The 19,375-nt window shown below is 52.3% G+C and overlaps 1 protein-coding gene across 1 annotated transcript in view; it reads left to right on the forward strand.

Annotated features, from left to right (window-relative positions):
• Nucleotides 1–19,375, forward strand: part of PRDM15 (PR/SET domain 15) — a 178,289-nt gene that overhangs the window by 56,268 nt on the left and 102,646 nt on the right. The window contains exons 14-19 of the mRNA XM_075333299.1: nt 14,341–14,438; nt 14,754–14,885; nt 14,969–15,103; nt 15,779–15,942; nt 16,501–16,580; nt 16,654–16,773. Coding sequence (XP_075189414.1) covers nt 14,341–14,438; nt 14,754–14,885; nt 14,969–15,103; nt 15,779–15,942; nt 16,501–16,580; nt 16,654–16,773 — 729 coding nt within the window. The remainder of the gene's footprint in view (nt 1–14,340; nt 14,439–14,753; nt 14,886–14,968; nt 15,104–15,778; nt 15,943–16,500; nt 16,581–16,653; nt 16,774–19,375) is intronic.

Here is a 19,375-nt window from a genome sequence, read left to right on the forward strand (position 1 = left end):
AGCTTTTGGACGTCCCAATCGTCTGGGTCTCCCAATAGAGCGCCGAAGAAGAAGGGAATTTTGTTACTTACCGTAAATTCCTTTTCTTCTAGCTCTTATTGGGAGACCCAGCACCCGCCCTGTTGTCCTTCGGGATTTTTGGGTTTTTTTTCGGGTACACATGTTGTTCATGTTGAACGGTTTTTCAGTTCTCCGATGTTACTCGGAGTGAATTTGTTTAACCAAGTTATTGGCTTTCCTCCTTCTTGCTTTTGCACTAAAACTGGTGAGCCAGTGATCCCACTGGGGGTGTATAGCCAGAAGGGGAGGGGCCTTACACTTTTTAGTGTAATGCTTTGTGTGGCCTCCGGAGGCAGTAGCTATACACCCAATCGTCTGGGTCTCCCAATAAGAGCTAGAAGAAAAGGAATTTACGGTAAGTAACAAAATTCCCTTCTTTACTTTCTGCTCTGCCTTCCCAACATCCACGGCTATCTGCTTATTCACAAGTTGTATGGGACATTCATGGCTTTCCTTCACACTCTTCGCCCGGTCACATACAAGCTGTGAAGGTGCAGGCTGGGAGTGCAGACGGTGCATAATGTCTACTGACATGGCTCATCATTCTGCACTCCCAGCCTGCACCTTCACAGCTTGTATGTGACCTGTCATAGCTCTTTCTAAAATCACCATCGTCCAGCCTACAGAAAAACTTTTCCTTATTTCCAAAATCATAATAGTAAGAAAGGTTTGTATCCCTATGCTGAACTATGGTGCTTTTTGGAATTGTTTTATACATGCCCAAGTCCGTGCAGGATTTCTTATGGAAGCCAGTTGGTGAGTCACTGTGTAAAACTTTTATTTATTTAATGCCATGGCTCTTTCTTCTCCCCAATTCAATCCATGATCCTTGACATGTCACATACAAGCTGTGTAGCATCTTCCAGACATTGTATAATATATATTATGTAATATCATATACGTTTGTTTTAGCTGTAGTAGGAGAGAAAAGGCGCAATAGGGTCTTACCCGATTTACAGGGCAGAGGGAAAAAGGGTTAAAACACACTCACCTGGCGGGGTTGTGCCAGTCACAACCCCTTAGAGAACGTGGATGAGTGCTTTAGTGGTTCAGCAGCGGCCCCGTGTCTGAGCAAAGGATATCAAAGTGTAGACTGGAGGAAAAACAGGTTTAAAAACCGCGCTAGGAAACCACGAGCAAGGATGTAAATGAATATTTCTTTTTCGCTCCTAATTGGGAGACCCAGACAATTGGGTGTATAGCTATTGCCTCTGGAGGCCACACAAAGTATTACACTTAAAAGTGTAAGGCCCCTCCCCTTCTGGCTATACACCCCCAGTGGGATCACTGGCTCACCAGTTTTGTGCTTTGTGCGAAGGAGGCAACACATCCACGCATAGCTCCACTTTTTAGTCAGCAGCAGCTGCTGACTATGTCGGATGGAAGAAAAGAGGGCCCATACTAAGGGCTCCCAGCATGCTCCCTTCTCACCCCACTGTATGTCGGAGGTGTTTGTAAGGTTGAGGTACCCATTGCGGGTACGGCGGCAGGAGCCCACATGCTGATTCCTTCCCCATCCCTTTTTACAGGGCTCTGGGTGAAGTGGGATTTACCGGTCTCCAGGCACTGAGACCGTGCTCCATCTACAGCCCCTGGAGAAGATGCTGGATGGAGCGGAGTACATCAGGGACATGGCCCTGCTTCCTCAAGGTACTCTGTGTCCCCGTGCATTTGGCGCTCACACCGCAGCATGCTGGGTGTTGTAGTGCGCCGGGGGACATCAGCGCTGCGGCGCCTGTGCCATGGCCTCATTCAGCTTCGCTGAAGCAGGCTCACTTATGGGAATTGGTCGCGCCGGCCGCTGGGACTGCGGCGCGGCTGGCACTTGTAGTGCGCCGGGGACTTCAGCGCGGCCTGCGCTTTTACGGCGGCCGCGCTGATAACTAGAGTCCCCGGCTTTTGCGGCCTGCTTCCGTTCGTTCCCGCCCCAGACCTGCCAGTCAGGAGAGGGGCGGGACGCTGGCCACTTCTAGGAATCGGTCGCGCCGGCCGCTGGGACTGCGGCGCGGCTGGCACTTGTGGTGCGCCGGGGACTTCAGCGCGGCCCGCGCTTTTACGGCGGCCGCGCTGATAACTAGAGTCCCCGGCTTTTGCGGCCTGCTTCCGTTCGTTCCCGCCCCCAGACCTGCCAGTCAGGAGAGGGGCGGGACGCTGGCCACTTCTAGGAATCGGTCGCGCCGGCCGCTGGGACTGCGGCGCGGCTGGCACTTGTGGTGCGCCGGGGACTTCAGCGCGGCCCGCGCTTTTACGGCGGCCGCGCTGTTAACTCGAGTCCCCGGCTTCTGGGCCTAGTCTCCCTTCGTTACCGCCCACAGCCCTGACAGTCAGGGTAGGGGCGTGACGCTGCATAGCACAGCAGCGCTGAGAGCTGGAGTATGTTTTGCATACTCCACCCCTCTCACTGTGTGCACTGTGAATCCGGATTCCCGCACTTTCTCAGGCACGCCCACGGCTTCCTTCTCTACAAGGACGCCGGCAGCCATTAGTGTCAGTTTCTGTACGATACAGAGACAAGTGTGGAAGACCCTGGCATTCTGATAGTCACACAATCCCTGCAACAGGCGTTAAGCAGCACCTGTGGTGCTAACCCCACTAGTGCAGAAGTGCACTTATAGATATGCTTGTACTATATACATTGCACTGTTTGGTCGCACGTTGTATATACCCTCCTGGATTATGCGGAGGAGTTATCAGCATATTCTCTGTGTAAAACAAAGGTGCAGAACCACATGTTTTTCTATACAGCTGGTACAGCATGTACGGCTATACGGCCGGCAGGTTACATAGACTCCCATTGTATGCACTAATGGCCAGGGGATGAGGACGGTGTCTGCAGTATTTACTGACAGTTTTTCTGAGACTATGGCTATGATACTAGAAGCCTAGCAGTCCGGACATGTCTCTCACAATATGGGCACTGTTGAATCATTGATCCATGGCCCCCCTCAGTGTGAACAACTAACAGCTCCGGGAATGTCACACGCATCCCAGAGTCACGGCTCTGCACGGACGTCAGTCCCAGACAGCCTAAGCGGGCTCACTATGAGCGGCCTCGGTTTCATCAGGGTCCTAGCAGAAGGACTCGCTGTGTAATGAGGCGGAAGTAGCGGCTCAGGATTCTGATCCTGAGACCGCTCTCAATCTGGATACACCTGATCGTGACGCCATAGTAAATAATCTTATAGCGTCCATCTATAGAATGTGGGTTATTTCTCACAGCTCCTCCAGTGGAGGAGTCAGCTTCACGTATTTTTCTGGACCACTCTGCCTTCAGAGAGGCAGTCCAGGAACACCACGCTTATCCAGATATGCGCTTCTCCAAACGGCTTAGGATACACGTTATCCCTGTCCCCTGACTTGGTCAAGGACTGGACCCAGTGTCCCAAGCGGCATCCTCCAATCTCCAGGCTTGTAGCTAGATCCATAGTTGCAGTGGGAGATGGAACTGCAAACTCAAAGATGCCACTGACAGACAGATGGATCTCTGGTCGAAAGCCATCTATGAGGCTGTCGGCGCACCGTTGGCTCCGGCATTCTCTCCCTTGGGGCATTCCAAGCTATTTCAGCTTGTCTTACACAGATTGACACGGTTACACGTACATCTGTGCCGCAGGTGGCATCCTTAACCTCTCAAATGTCTGCATTTGTTTCTTACGCGATTCAGGTTGTCCTGGACTCTGCGAACCGTGCGGCGGTAGCCTCCGCTACTCCGTGTTTTTAAGCAGAGCCTGGTCTGCTCGTTAAGTGAATGGAAGGCAGATTCTGCTTCCAAAAAAGGTTGCCTAACCAGTTGCCTTTTTCTGCTGACCGACTGTTTGGTGAGCGTTGGATGTAACCATTAAACAGTCCAGGGGTAAGGATTCATCCTTTCCTCAGCCCGGACACAACAAACCCCAACAGAGCAAGAGGCAGTCGGGGTTTTCGGCCTTTTCGAGGCTCGGGCAGGTCCCATTTTTCCTCGTCCAATGTGGACTCAAAAGGATCAGAGGAGCTCAGATTCTTAGCGGGCTCAGTCACGCCCAAAAAAGCGACAGTCTGAAAACCCGCTTCCAAGGCGGCTTCCTCATGACTTGCGGCCTCGGTCGGTAGCAGGCTCTCCCGCCTTGGCGATATTTAGCTGCCATAGGTCAATGACCATTGAGTGTGAGACATTCTGTCTCACGGGTACAGGATAGAGCTCACTTCTCGTCCTCCAACTCGATTCTTCAGAATTTCTCCACCTCCCGGCCGAGCCGCTGCTCTTCTGCAAACAGGGTGCACTCTATAGGCAGAAAGAGTGATGACCCCCGTTCCTCTTCAGGAACAAAGTCACGGTTTTTACCCCAAATTCTTTGCGGTACCTATAACAACGGGCCGTTCCGTCCCGTTCTGGATCTAAAAATGCTCAGCAAGCTCGTGGACACCAGGCGGTTCCGGATGGAATCCCTCCGCCATGTCATCGCCTCAAGGTCCCAAGGATATTTCCTAGCATCATTAGGCATCAAGGATGCTTATCCACACGTGCCGATTGATCCAGAGCACTAGCGTTTCTACGCTTCGTTATAGGAGACGAACACCTTCTGTTCGTAGCTCTACCTTCCGGCTAGCGACAGTCTCACTGGTCTTCGCCAAGGTCAGGGCAGCAGTAGTCACAGTCCTGCACTCTCAGGGTCACTCTGTGATCCCGTATTTAGACGATCTACTTGTCAAGGCACTCTCTTAGGAAACATGCCAACACTGCCCGAACGTTGCGCTGGAGACTCTCTAGAGTTTTGGGTGGATCATCAACTTTTTAAAGTCAGATCCGACCCCGACCCTATCGATAACATATCTAGGCATAGAGTTTCTTCCTCTCTCAGCGATAGTGAAGCTTCCGCTAGACAAACAGCATTCACTACGGGCTGCAAGCTCTTCTTTAAGAACCAGTCGCACACATTGAGACGCCTCATGCACTTCCTACGTAAGATGGTAGCAATGGAGGCAGTTCCTTTCGCGCAGTTTTACTGCGTCCACTACAATGGGACATTCTCCGCCAATGGGACGAGGAGTCGACGTCCCTCAACAGAGTCGTCGTTCTTTCTCAGGCGGCCAAGGAATCTCTACGGTGGTGGCTTCTTCCCACCTCTTGGTCAAAAAGAAGGTCCTTCCTATCCCCATCCTGGGCGATAGTTACGACAGACGCGAGTCTATCAGGGTGGGGAGCAGTTTTTCTCCACTACAGCGCTCAGGGTACGTGGACTCAGCAAGAGTCCACCCTTCTGATCAATGTTCTTGAACACAGAGCAGTGTATCTTGCCCTACAAACCTTCCAACAGCGGCTGGAAAGCAAGCATATCCGACTTCAGTCGGACAGCTCCACAGCGGTGGCATACATCAACCACCAAGGAAGAACGCGCAACCGGCAAGCCTTCCAGGAAGTCCGGCAGGTTCTGATGTGGGTGGAAGACACGGCATCCACCATATCCACAATTCACATCCCAAGTGTGGAAACTAGGAAGCTGACTTCCTAAGTCGCTGAGGTGTGGCCGAAAGAGTATGGTCCTCCTCACCCGGACGGGTTTCAGGAGATCTGGCGCCGCTGACAGAGGCCGGACGTCGATCTAAGGGCGTCACGGCACAACAACAATGTGCCAGCTTCATGGCACGGTTTCACAATCATCGAGCTCTGGCGGCAAACGCCTTAGTTCAGCATTGGTCGCAGTTCCAGCTACCTTAGGTGCCACCTCTGGCATGTTGCCCAGAGTACTGCGCTAGATCAAGACCGACTGCGGCCGCGCCATCCTCGTCGCTACAAATTGGCCGAGGATGTTGTGGTACTCGGTTCTGTGGTGCCTCACGGTAGGCTAACCGGGGGCACTACCAGACCAATCAGACTGGCTGTCTCAAGGGCCATTCTTCCATTTGAATTCTACGGCCCTCAACCGGATGGTGTGGCATTGAGTCCTGGAACCTAGTGTCGTCAGGATTACCTCAGGACGTGGTTGCCACCATGAGACAGGCTAGCATACCAACGTCCGCCAAGATTGACCACAGGACGTGGGAGATATTCTTATCTCGGTGCTCGGCGCAGGGTGTTTCTCCCTGGCCGGTTGCATCGTCTATGTTTCCTTCCTTCCTGCAATCTAGGTAGGAAAATGGGTTGTCGCTCAGTTCCCTTTAGGGACAAGTCTCAGCGCTATCTGTATTTTTTCAGAAACGACGACTTCCTCAGGTACGCACGTTCCTACGGGGAGTTTGTCTTCTCAGCACTCCGTACAAGCGGCCGTTAGAGCCCTGAGATCTGAACAAGGTTCTAATTGCTCTCCAGATGCCGCCTTTCGAGCCTTTGAAGGATGTCTCCCTTCCCGCTTTTCACGGGAAGTGGCCTTCTAGTAACGGTCTCGTCTCTTAGGAGAGTTTCCGAGCTAGCAACGCTCTCATACAAACTCCCTTCCTGGTCCTTCACCAGGACAGGGTAGTTCTGCGTCCGGTTCCGGAATTTCTCCCTAAGGTGGTATCCCACTTTCATATCAATCAGGATATCACCTCACCTTCTTTGTGTCCTCGTCCAGTCCATCAATTTCAGAAAGATTTGCATCTGTTGGTTCTGGTGAGAGCACTCAGGTTCTACTTCCCGCATGGCGCTCCTGCGCCACCCGGATGCACTCTTTGTCCTTGTCGCTGGTCGGCGTAAACAGTCGCAAGCTTCCAAATCCACCCTTGCTCGGGGGATCGAGGAACCAATTCTTGAAACCTACAGTTCTACTGGGCTTCTGGTTCTCTCAAGGCCGAAGGCCCATTCTACCAGAGCCGTGGGTGCATCCTGGACATTACGGCACCAGGCTACGGCTCAGCAGGTGTGTCAGGCACCTACCTGATTGGGTCTGCATACTTTTACCAAGCATTTTCAGGTGCATACCTACGCTTCGGCAGACGCCAGCCTAGGTAGATAAGTCCTTCAGGCGGCAATTGCCCACCTGTAGGAAAGGGCTGTTTGACGGCCCTATCACGAGGTATTCTTTTACCCACCCAGGGACTGCTTTTGGACGTCCCAATTGTCTGGTCTCCCAATTAGGAGCGAAAAAGAAGAAGGGAATTTTGTTTACTTACCGTAAATTCCTTTTCTTCTAGCTCCAATTGGGAGACCCAGCACCCGCCCTGTTTTCTCGGGGTTTTTCTGTTTTTTCGGGTACACATGTTGTTCATGTGGTATGGTTCAGTTCTCCGATGTTTCCTCGGATTGAATTGGTCTTTAAACCAGTTATTGGCTTTCCTCCTTCTTGCTTTGGCACTAAAACTGGTGAGCCAGTGATCCCACTGGGGGTGTATAGCCAGAAGGGGAGGGGCCTTACACTTTTAAGTGTAATACTTTGTGTGGCCTCCAGAGGCAATAGCTATACACCCAATTGTCTGGGTCTCCCAATTGGAGCTAGAAGAAAAGGAATTTACGGTAAGTAAACAAAATTCCCTTCTTTTCTTTCATTTAGATAATTCCAACGCGTTTCGGAGACCCATCTGTCTCCTTCCTCAGGGAAAAAAAGACTTTTTCCCTGAGGAAGGAGACAGATGGGTCTCCGAAACGCGTTGGAATTATCTAAATAAAAGAAAAATATTCATTTACATCCTTGTTCGTGGTTTCCTAGCACGGTTTTTAAACCCGTTTTCTTTGTCGCTCCATTGGGAGACCCAGACAATTGGGTGTATAGCTTATGCCTCCGGAGGTCACACAAAGCATTACACTTAAAAGTGTAAACCCCTCCCCTCTGCCTATACACCCTCCTGTGCATCACGGGCTCCTCAGTTTTATTGCTTTGTGGAAGGAGGCACACATCCACGCAAGCTCCACATTTTAGTCAGCAGCAGCTGCTGACTATATCGGATGGAAGAAAAGTGGGCCCATACAGGGCCCCCAGCATGCTCCCTTCTCACCCCACTCGGGTCGGCGGTGCTGTTAAGGTTGAGGTACCCATTGTGGGTACATAGGCTGGAGCCACATGCTGTTTTCCTTCCCCATCCCTTAGGGGCTCTGGGTGAAGTGGGATCCTGACCGGTCACCAGGCGCTGGGACCGCGCTCCCTCCGCAGCCCCTGGGGGAATCTGCTGGACAGGAGCCGGGTATCATCAGGGACAAGGCCCTGCGACTCTGAGGTACTCTGTGTCCCCTTGGGGACGGCGCATAGTGCGCCTGGGTAATGGACACTGCAGCAGCTGCTGGGTGTGTTAGTGCGCCGGGACTACCGCGCTGGCCGCGCTTGTTTGCCGGCCGCGCTTATAACTTTAGTCCCCGGCTTTTGCGGCCTAGTGCCGCATATTCCCGCCCCCGGGCCTGCCAGTCAGGGGTAAGGGCGGGACGCTGCACTGGACGTCAGCGCTGAGGGCAGGAGCATACTTTGTATCCTCCTCCCCCCTCACTGAGCACCGTGGGGCACCAGATTCCCGCACTTTTACAGGCACGCCCACGGCCCCCTCCTCTCTGAACGCCGGCAGCCATTGCTACAAGACACTGGAGAACTTCAGAGGGGAGACAACTGAGCTCCACAGCTCTGGGAGGCCCAGGCAGGGATCTGGTGGTCACACAACCGCTGGGAGCGGTCGGTAAGCCGCACCTGTTACTAGGTGCTTACTAGGTGCTGGTCCCCCTGGGTGCCGAATTGTATATTTATATGCTTATAGTGTATACATTTACTCTGTACGGCCTCACTATTAGCGTTTGGCTATATACCCTCACTGATTATTCTAAGAGGAGAAACAGCATGTCGTCTGCAAAAAGCAAGGGTACCAAAGCACAGGCTTACTTTGCAACCTGTACCTCATGTGCGGCTATGCTTCCTGCAGGTTCCACCTACCCTCATTGTGTGCAATGCTCGGCCCCTGTGACACTCACTCAGCCGGAGTCTCAGCCACTGGTGGGACCCCCCGGCCCAGGTGGAACCTCCGGCCCCCACTGTCCAGGTGACAGGGACAGAGTTTGCAGTATTTGCTGACAAATTTTCTGAGTCTATGGATAGATGGTCTGCTAAGATACTGGAAGCTTTGCAGTCCAGACCTGTAACACAGGCCCCGGGCACTGTTGATTCATTGCCCCCATGCCCCCCTCGGTCGGAGCAGCAAAGAGCTCCTGGGTCAACTCATAGGTCCCAAGGGGAGGACTCCGACACGGACCGCAGTCCCAGACCAACGAAGCGGGCTCGCTGGGAGCGTCCCTTGACTTCATCACACTGTTCAGGGTCTCAGCATGAGGACTCTCTGGAGGATGAAGCAGATTCGGCAGATCAGGACTCTGATCCTGACGCCGCGCTCAACCTTGATACGCCTGAAGGGGACGCCATAGTAAACGACCTTATAGCGTCAATCAATCAGGTGTTAGATCTTTCTCCTCCACCCCTTCCGATTGAGGAGTCAGCTTCTCAGCAGGAGAAATTTCATTTTAGGTTCCCCAAACGTACACGGAGTGCGTTTCTTGATCACTCCGACTTCAAAGACGCAGTCCAGAAGCACCGAGCTTTTCCGGATAAGCGCTTTACTAAGCGACTTCATGACACACGTTATCCCTTCCCCCCCTGACGTAGTCAAGGGTTGGGCCCAGTGTCCCAAGGTGGATCCTCCAGTCTCTAGACTGGCAGCCAGATCCATAGTTGCAGTGGCAGATGGTGCATCACTAAAGAATGCTACTGACAGGCAGATAGAGCTGATGAAATCCATCTATGAGGCTATCGGCGCGTCCTTTGCTCCGGCATTTGCTGCCGTATGGGCACTACAAGCTATCTCAGCTTGTCAGTCTGAGATTAATGCACTCACACGAGCCGCGACTCCGCAGGTTGTGTCATTAACCTCTCAGGCGTCGGCGTTTGCGTCCTACGCCATGAATGCGGTACTAGACTCTGCGAGCCGTACAGCGGTAGCATCCGCCAATTCAGTGGCAGTTCGCAGGGCCATGTGGCTACGTGAATGGAAGGCAGACTCTGCTTCCAAGAAGTTCTTAACCGGTTTGCCGTTTTCTGGCGACCGCCTGTTTGGCGAGCAATTGGATGAAATCATTAAACAATCCAAGGGTAAGGACTCGTCCTTACCCCAGTCCAAACCTAACAGACCTCAACAACGGAAGGTACAATCGAGGTTTCGGTCCTTTCGGCCCTCAGGCAGGTCTCAATTCTCCTCGTCCAACAGGCCTCAAAAGGATCAGAGGAACTCTGATTCATGGCGGTCTAAGGCACGTCCTAAAAAGACCGCCGGAGGAACCGCTCCCAAAGCGGCCTCCTCATGACTTGCGGACTCCCCAAACCGCATCCTCGGTCGGTGGCAGGCTCTCCCGCTTTTGCGACGCCTGGTTCCCACATGTCCAAGACCGATGGGTGAGAGACATTCTGTCTCACGGTTACAGGATAGAGTTCAATTCTCGTCCTCCGATTCGTTTCTTCAGAACATCTCCGCCCCCCGAGCGAGCCGATGCTCTTCTGCAGGCGGTGAACTCTCTGAAGGCAGGAGTAGTAGTTATCCCCGTTCCCCTTCAGCAATGGGGTCACGGTTTTTACTCCAACTTGTTTGTCGTACCAAAAAAGGACGGATCTTTCCGTCCCGTCCTGGACCTCAAACTGCTCAACAAACACGTGAAAACCAGACGATTCCGGATGGAATCTCTCCGCTCCGTCATCGCCTCGATGTCCCAAGGAGACTTCCTGGCATCAATAGACATCAGGGATGCTTATCTCCACGTGCCGATTGCACCAGAGCATCAGCGCTTCCTGCGTTTCGCCATCGGGGACGAACACCTTCAGTTCGTGGCATTGCCTTTCGGCCTGGCAACAGCCCCACGGGTCTTCACCAAGGTCATGGCAACAGTGGTTGCAGTCCTACACTCTCAGGGACACTCAGTGATCCCTTACTTGGACGATCTTCTTGTCAAGGCCCCCTCTCGGGTGGCATGCCAACACAGCCTGAACATTGCTCTGGAGACACTCCAGAGGTTCGGGTGGATCATCAATTTCCCAAAGTCAAAACTGACACCGACACAATCGCTGACTTACCTCGGGATGGAGTTTCACACTCTCCCAGCGATAGTGAAACTTCCGCTGGACAAACAACGATCACTACAGACAGGGGTGCGATCTCTCCTCCGAGCCCAGTCGCACCCCTTGAGACGCCTCATGCACTTCCTAGGGAAGATGGTGGCAGCAATGGAGGCAGTTCCATTTGCACAGTTTCATCTGCGTCCTCTTCAATGGGACATTCTCCGCAAATGGGACAGGAAATCGACGTCCCTCGACAGGAACGTCTCCCTTTCTCGGGCAGCCAAGGCATCCCTTCAGTGGTGGCTTCTTCCCACTTCTTTGTCGAAGGGGAAATCCTTCATGCCCCCATCCTGGGCTGTGGTCACGATGGACGCGAGTCTGTCAGGGTGGGGAGCGGTCTTCCTCCACCACAGGGCTCAGGGTACCTGGACTCAGCCAGAGTCCTCCCTTCAGATCAATGTTCTGGAGATAAGGGCAGTGTATCTAGCCCTGAAGGCGTTCCAGCCGTGGCTGGAAGGCAGGCAGATCCGAATTCAGTCTGACAACGCCACGGCGGTGGCATACATCAACCACCAAGGCGGCACGCGCAGTCGGCAAGCCTTCCAGGAAGTTCAGCGGATTCTGCTGTGGGTGGAAGCCACAGCCTCCACCATCTCCGCAGTACACATCCCGGGCGTGGAAAACTGGGAAGCGGACTTTCTCAGTCGCCAGGGCATGGACGCAGGGGAATGGTCTCTTCACCCGGACGTGTTTCAAGAGATCTGTTGCCGCTGGGGGAAGCCGGACGTCGACCTAATGGCGTCCCGGCACAACAACAAGGTCCCGGCATTCATGGCACGGTCTCAAGATCACAGAGCTCTGGCGGCAGACGCCTTAGTTCAGGATTGGTCGCAGTTTCAACTGCCTTATGTCTTTCCTCCTCTGGCACTGCTGCCCAGAGTGTTACGCAAGATCAGGTCCGACTGCCGCCGCGCCCTCCTCGTCGCCCCAGACTGGCCAAGGAGGTCGTGGTACCCGGATCTGTGGCATCTCACGGTGGGTCAACCGTGGGCACTACCAGACCGACCAGACTTGCTGTCTCAAGGGCCATTTTTCCATCTGAATTCTGCGGCCCTCAACCTGACTGTGTGGCCATTGAGTCCTGGATCCTAGCGTCTTCAGGGTTATCTCAAGAGGTCATTGCCACTATGAGACAGGCCAGGAAACCAACGTCAGCCAAGATCTACCACAGGACGTGGAGGATCTTCTTATCCTGGTGCTCTGATCAGGGTTTTATTCCATGGCCATTTGCCTTGCCCACTTTTCTGTCTTTCCTTCAATCCGGAATGGAAAAGGGGCTGTCTCTCGGCTCTCTTAAGGGACAAGTCTCGGCGCTCTCTGTATTTTTTCAAAAGCGTCTAGCAAGGCTTCCGCAAGTACGCACGTTCCTGCAGGGGGTTTGCCACATAGTCCCCCCTTACAAGCGCCCGCTAGAACCCTGGGATCTGAACAGGGTGCTAATGGCTCTTCAGAAACCACCTTTCGAGCCAATGAGAGATATTTCTCTTTCTCGCCTCTCGCAGAAAGTGGTCTTCCTAGTGGCAGTCACATCACTTCGGAGAGTGTCTGAGCTAGCTGCACTGTCATGCAAAGCTCCCTTCCTGGTGTTTCACCAGGACAAGGTGGTTCTGCGTCCGGTTCCGGAATTTCTCCCGAAGGTGGTATCCCCTTTTCATCTCAATCAGGATATCTCCTTACCTTCTTTTTGTCCTCATCCAGTTCACCAATGTGAAAAGGATTTGCACTTGTGAGAGCACTCCGGCTCTACATTTCTCGTACGGCGCCCCTGCGCCGCTCGGATGCGCTCTTTGTCCTTGTCGCTGGCCAGCGTAAAGGGTCGCAGGCTTCCAAGTCAACCTTGGCTCGGTGGATCAAGGAACCAATTCTTGAAGCCTACCGTTCTTCTGGCCTTCCGGTTCCTTCAGGACTGAAAGCCCATTCTACCAGAGCCGTGGGTGCGTCCTGGGCATTGCGGCACCAGGCTACGGCTCAGCAGGTGTGTCAGGCGGCTACCTGGTCGAGTCTGCACACTTTCACGAAGCACTATCAGGTGCATACCTACGCTTCGGCAGATGCCAGCTTAGGTAGGCGAGTCCTCCAGGCGGCGGTTGCCCACCTGTAGGAAGGGGCCGTCTTTCGGCTCTATTACCGGGGTATTCTTTACCCACCCAGGGACTGCTTTTGGACGTCCCAATTGTCTGGGTCTCCCAATGGAGCGACAAAGAAGAAGGGAATTTTGTTTACTTACCGTAAATTCCTTTTCTTCTAGCTCCTATTGGGAGACCCAGCACCCGCCCCTGTTCCCTTCGGGCTGTTGTTCTTTTGTGTACACATGTTGTTCATGTTGAATTGTTCTTGGTTCATGGTTTAAGTTCTCCGAACATCCTTCGGATTGCATTTACCCTAGACCAATTTATAAGTTTCCTCCTTCCTGCTTTTGCACCAAAACTGAGGAGCCCGTGATGCACGGGAGGGTGTATAGGCAGAGGGGAGGGGTTTACACTTTTAAGTGTAATGCTTTGCGTGACCTCCGGAGGCATAAGCTATACACCCCAATTGTCTGGGTCTCCCAATTGGAGCTAGAAGAAAAGGAATTTACGGTAAGTAAACAAAATTCCCTTCTTTCCTCCAGTCTACACTTTGATATCATATACGTTTGTTTGGCACACCGTATAAGGAGTAGGACAGACTAAAGGGACCTTATGGGTTTATACCATGCAGGGAAAATTCTGCAGCACACATCCCGTTGCTTTCCTGAGGCTGGGGAAGCACCTGTGAGGCAGCAGTGAAATGCGCAGGAGAGAACTTGCAGCGGCCTGGGATCTACAAGGGAGTTTGAGCATGGTAGAAGACTATGGGAGGCATGCTGGTAATGACATGACTCGTTCCGCACTCCCAGCCTGATCCTTCACACCTTGCGTGTGACTTGTCAAGGAGAGTGGAGGAAACACTGAATATCACATACAAGCTATGAAGAAGCAGCACAGGAGTACTCAGTTAGGTGAGGCTGAAAATGTGCCATGACCGTACGAACAGGCACACATCAGATGTCAGGCCTGGTCAGGGGGCTGGCTTATACAAAGAGCAAGATGGAAGTGGGAGCACCGGGGGGCAGCGTCTCCGTGCTACGAAGCACACCGTGGCGATAGAAACCTGTAATAATATTGATATGAGCCTTTATCGTTATGTCGCTGTAATTACATTTTAATCTCCTCTCCTGAGTGTCCCTTTTCAGATAATCACTTACTAACCTGCTCGCCGGTGCCACCTACAGGAGTGAGACGGGTAAAACGTGAATCGTCCATCCAGCAGGCAACTGACAATTCCATCAAGTACAAAAAGGAGCCATCGGCCTGTCCAGTCTGCGGGAAAGTGAGTATTATCGTAGTTGAGCTCCGTTTTTTTTCCTGTTACAGATCTCCAGACCCTCAGCATGGGTATGCAATGAGGATATTCTCTCAGCCACCACTGGAGGGAGCTCAGGAGCCTGCTGTATACATAACATGCACTTAGCTCCCTCTAGTGGTGGCTGAAGGGAGACCATTATATCCTTTATGATTTGTAGCTCTGACCTCTTTGAAGAGGCTTTAATCATTCAGCACAAGGTGTTTAATGTAGAGTCACTTTAGATAATGAATGACTCCGGTATTTTGGCCTTTAATCCCTTGTTTGTTTTTTTTTACCCAGATGTTTTCGTGCCGGAGCAACATGAACAAGCATCTGCTGACACACGGAGATAAGAAATACACCTGTGAGATCTGCGGCCGGAGGTTCTTCAGGGTGGACGTCCTGCGAGATCACATCCACATTCATTTTAAGGTATGTGTCCTTCTGTCCTCTCCTCAGTCCTGAGCGGTCACTGCGGCCACCGAACGGTCCTAATGCCAGACCCTCGTGTTTAGGATATTGCGTTAATGAACGACCAGCAGCGGGAAGAATTCATAGGGAAGATCGGCATCTCCTCCGAGGACAACGATGACAACTCGGACGGGAGCGTCGACTCAGAGCCCCACAAGTACAGCTGCAAGAGGTGCCAGGTAGGAAGAAGACCCCAGCATTATACACCTCTGTTGTGTTTGACTGGATCTGAGTTATATCCTGTATTATACTCCAGAGCTGCACTCACTATTCTGCTGGTGCAGTCACTGTGTACATACATTACATTACTGCTCCTGAGTTACCTCCTGTATTATACTCCAGAGCTGCACTCACTATTCTGCTGATGCAGTCACTGTGTACATACATTACATTACTGCTCCTGAGTTACCTCCTGTATTATACTCCAGAGCTGCACTCACTATTCTGCTGATGCAGTCACTGTGTACATACATTACATTACTGCTCCTGAGTTACCTCCTGTATTATACTCCAGAGCTGCACTCACTATTCTGCTGGTGCAGGCACTGTGTATATACATTACATTACTTATCCTATTCTGATCCTGAGTTACCTCCTGTATTATACTGCAGAGCTGCACTCACTATTCTGCTGGTGCAGTCACTGTGTACATACATTACTGATCCTGAGTTACCTCCTGTATTATACTCCAGAGCTGCACTCACTATTCTGCTGGTGCAGGCACTGTGTATATACATTACATTACTTATCCTATTCTGATCCTGAGTTACCTCCTGTATTATACTGCAGAGCTGCACTCACTATTCTGCTGGTGCAGGCACTGAGTACATTCTTTTCATTATATGTTTTTCCAGATCTCTTTTGCCCGGGGGAAGGAATACCTGAAGCACATTATGGACGTCCACGCTGAGAATGGCTATGACTGCAGCATATGTCACAGGAGATTTGCACTGAAAGCGACTTACCACGCTCACATGGTGATCCACCGCGAGAATCTACCGGATCCCGAAGTACAGAAGTGAGTGCGTGTGTGTCACTGTGTCCGCCCGCTGCTTCCATTGCTGCCACCTCCTTCCTGTGCTTCCATATTGCACCTGATTGTGAGGATCGGGCATGTTGGATTTCATCATGCCCAATCCTTTGAGATAACTGGTGTCCGATCTGTGTCCGGAGAGATGTAGCCTACAAACGGTTCACATATCCATGTCACGGACCGGTCGCTGGTGCCCCACTCTGGTCATTAGAATATGTGCGTTTATAGAAAAGATGCCAAGTATGATCTTACGGAAGACCCGGAGCAGGACAGCCAGAGACCTTTAAGCAGTGGCGCCCCGCACCATGCAGCCATCCTTTGCCCGTAACTTTCACCACCTCGGGATGCAGATACCAGCCAATACAATGATGGAACAAGGAGCCGTCAGCTCCCTCCGATCCCCTGCATCTGAGAGCGCAGCAGCCACGTGTGAGGGATGTTGTACACGGGGTGGGGGGAATGATTAAGACGTGTGTCCCAATCCTCCAATCCTTTTCTGTATAATATGACCCCGTGGATTGATGTTGCCCTTTGTTCCTGCAGGTACATTCACCCGTGTGAGGTTTGTGGTCGAATTTTCAATAGTATTGGAAACCTGGAGAGACACAAGCTCATCCATTCAGGTAACATCCGTCCCACCTGTGGTGTCGCCCCCTGCTGTCACCGCTGCGTCACTGACCAAACATTTTCTAACAGGGGTGAAGAGTCACGGCTGTGAACTGTGCGGCAAATCGTTTGCAAGGAAGGACATGTTAAAAGAACATATGAGAGTCCACGACAACATCCGGGAATACTTGTGTGCAGAGTGCGGGAAAGGTACCGGCTGGCGATGTACCCTGACAGCATGACAACCCTTCATGTCAGCCATCAGGCACTGTCATAGGGACAGCACCTTAATGTTCCCAACCAAATGGGCTTGGTCTTTAATCCGTCCAACCTCATGCATATTAAGTCAGTTCTCTAGTTCACCATCAAACCTGTTGAGAATGTCGTTATGCCAGGAATAGTAGTGGAGCTGAATCTGAGCCTGTGACTCAGACAGGTGTCGGCGTTAATTGTCCTATTGCAGACAAGTCCGGTGTATTTAGGAGAGCACCTTTCTTCAGCGCTCTATTGGGAGACCCAGACGATTGGGGTATAGCTACTGCCTCCGGAGGCCACACAAAGCACTACACTAAAAAGTGCAAGGCCCCTCCCCTTCTGGCTATACCCCCCCGTGGTATCACGGGTTCTCCAGTTTTCAAGCTTTGTGCGAAGGAGGTCAGACATCCACGCATAGCTCCACAGATTTTAGTCAGCAGTAGCTGCTGACTATTTCGGATGGAAGAAAAGAGGGCCCATATAGGGCCCCCAGCATGCTCCCTTCTCACCCGTTGATGGTGTTGTAAGGTTGAGGTACCTATTGCTGGTACGGAGGCTGGAGCCCACATGCTGCTTTCCTTCCACATCCCCCTGAGGGGCTCTGAGGAAGTGGGATCCTGCCGGCCTCAAAGCTCTGACGCCGGGCTCCATCCACAGACCCATTGAACCTGCTGGATACGGAGCTGGAGTACCGTTCAGGGACATGGCCCTGCACCATTCAGGTACTCTGTGTCCCCGGACACACAGACACAGCACACTCCAGACTTGCTGGGTGTGCTAGTGCGCCGGGGACAGTAAAGGGTTACAGTCACTGCAGCTTTGCTGAGTGACTTTGTGTATTGGGAACTACCGCGCCGGACGCTCCGGGAGCGGCGGCGCGGCTGGGACTTGTAGTTCGCCGGGGACTGGGCGCCGACCGCGCTTTTACGGCGGCGGCGCTTATAAATCCAGTCCCCGGCTTCTGCGGCCTAGTGCCGCTTCGTTCCCGCCCCCTCCCTGTCACTCAGGGAAGGGGACAGGCGCTGAGCAATCAGCAGCGCCGAGGGCTGGAGCCTTTTTACATGCTCCAGCCCTCTCACTGCACACTGTCGGACGCCGGATTCCCGCTCTGACTTGGGGCACGCCCACGGCCCGCCCCTCCTCACACGAGCTGGGGAAGACGCCGGCAGCCATTACCGCAGTCCGAGCTCGGACTTTCGGCAACCAGGCAGGACTATGGCGACCATACACCCGCTTATAGGCGGGCGGTAAGCGGCACACATAGTGCTGACCCCAATATATACTGCAGTGTGTACATGTGTATTTTAACTGCATAGGTCGCTATATGCCCGCTTGGAGAGCGACACATCAGCAGCAGGAAAGCAGGTGTGCTAAGGCACAGGCTTTCTATGCTGCTTGTATTGCACGTACTGAAGTGTTCATTTGTATTTATGCTTGTATGCTATACACTGCACTGTACAGTCGCTAGTCTTAGCTATATTCTCCTGGAATGGCTAGACTACAGCAGCTGAAAACCAAGGGTGCTGGGGCACAGGTTTTTTTCTATGCTGCTTGTATTGCATGGGCTGCAGTGTGCATTTGTACTTGTGCTTGTATGCTATACATCGCACTGTATGGTCACTCTTCTGGGCTATATTCCCCTAGATGACTTGTCTACAGCAGCAGAAGAGCAGGGGTGCCAGGGCATAGGCTTCTATGCTGCTTGTATTGCTTGTGCTGCAGTGTTCATTTGTACTTTATGCTTGTATGCTATACATTGCACTGTACGGTCACCATTCTTGGCTATATACTTCTAGATGGCTAGTCGGCAGCGGCAAAAAAGCAACACAGATTTTCAGTGCTGTTTTTACTACATGGGATGCTATTCATCCGTCCCATTGTGTGCATGCTCCCCTGTAGCACTTCGTCTGCCGGGGTCTCTAGCACTTCGTCTGCCGGGGTCTCTAGCACTTCGTCTGCCGGGGTCTCTACTAGTCGTTGCCTAAGAAACCACCTGTCAACCCTGTCCAAGGACAGGGACGGAGTTGCAGTTTCGACAGATATATTGTCATAAGATAGAGACTTGCAGTCCAGACAGGCCATGGGCAATCTTCCTGACCAACCTCATTTGGAACGGGGGGGTCCCAGGAGGACTCTCTGTAGGATAAGGCAGCTCTCAATCCGGATACACCGGATGGTAACGCCATACGGAATGATCCTATAGCGCCCATCAATGGAAGGTTGGATCTTTCTCCCTCAGCTCCCCCAGTGGAGGAGTCAGCTTCACAGCAGGAGAAGTCCCTTTTCAGTATCTCAAACGGATATTGAGTATTTTTTTGGCCACGCTGACTTCAGAGAAGCAGTCCAGAAACACCACGCTTACCAGATAAGCGTTTTCTCCAAACGTTTTTTAAAGATACACGTTATCCCTTTTCCCCTGACGTGGTCAAGCGCTGGACCCAGGGCCCAAAGGTGGATTCTCCAATCTCCAGGCTTGCGTCTAGAGACATAGTTGCACTGGAGATGGGGCTTCACTTAAAGATGCCATTCACAGACAGATGGACTCTGGTTGAAATCT

The sequence above is a fragment of the Anomaloglossus baeobatrachus genome, chromosome 2 (genome assembly GCF_048569485.1).
Source record: "Anomaloglossus baeobatrachus isolate aAnoBae1 chromosome 2, aAnoBae1.hap1, whole genome shotgun sequence".
Classification (NCBI taxonomy): domain Eukaryota; kingdom Metazoa; phylum Chordata; class Amphibia; order Anura; family Aromobatidae; genus Anomaloglossus; species Anomaloglossus baeobatrachus.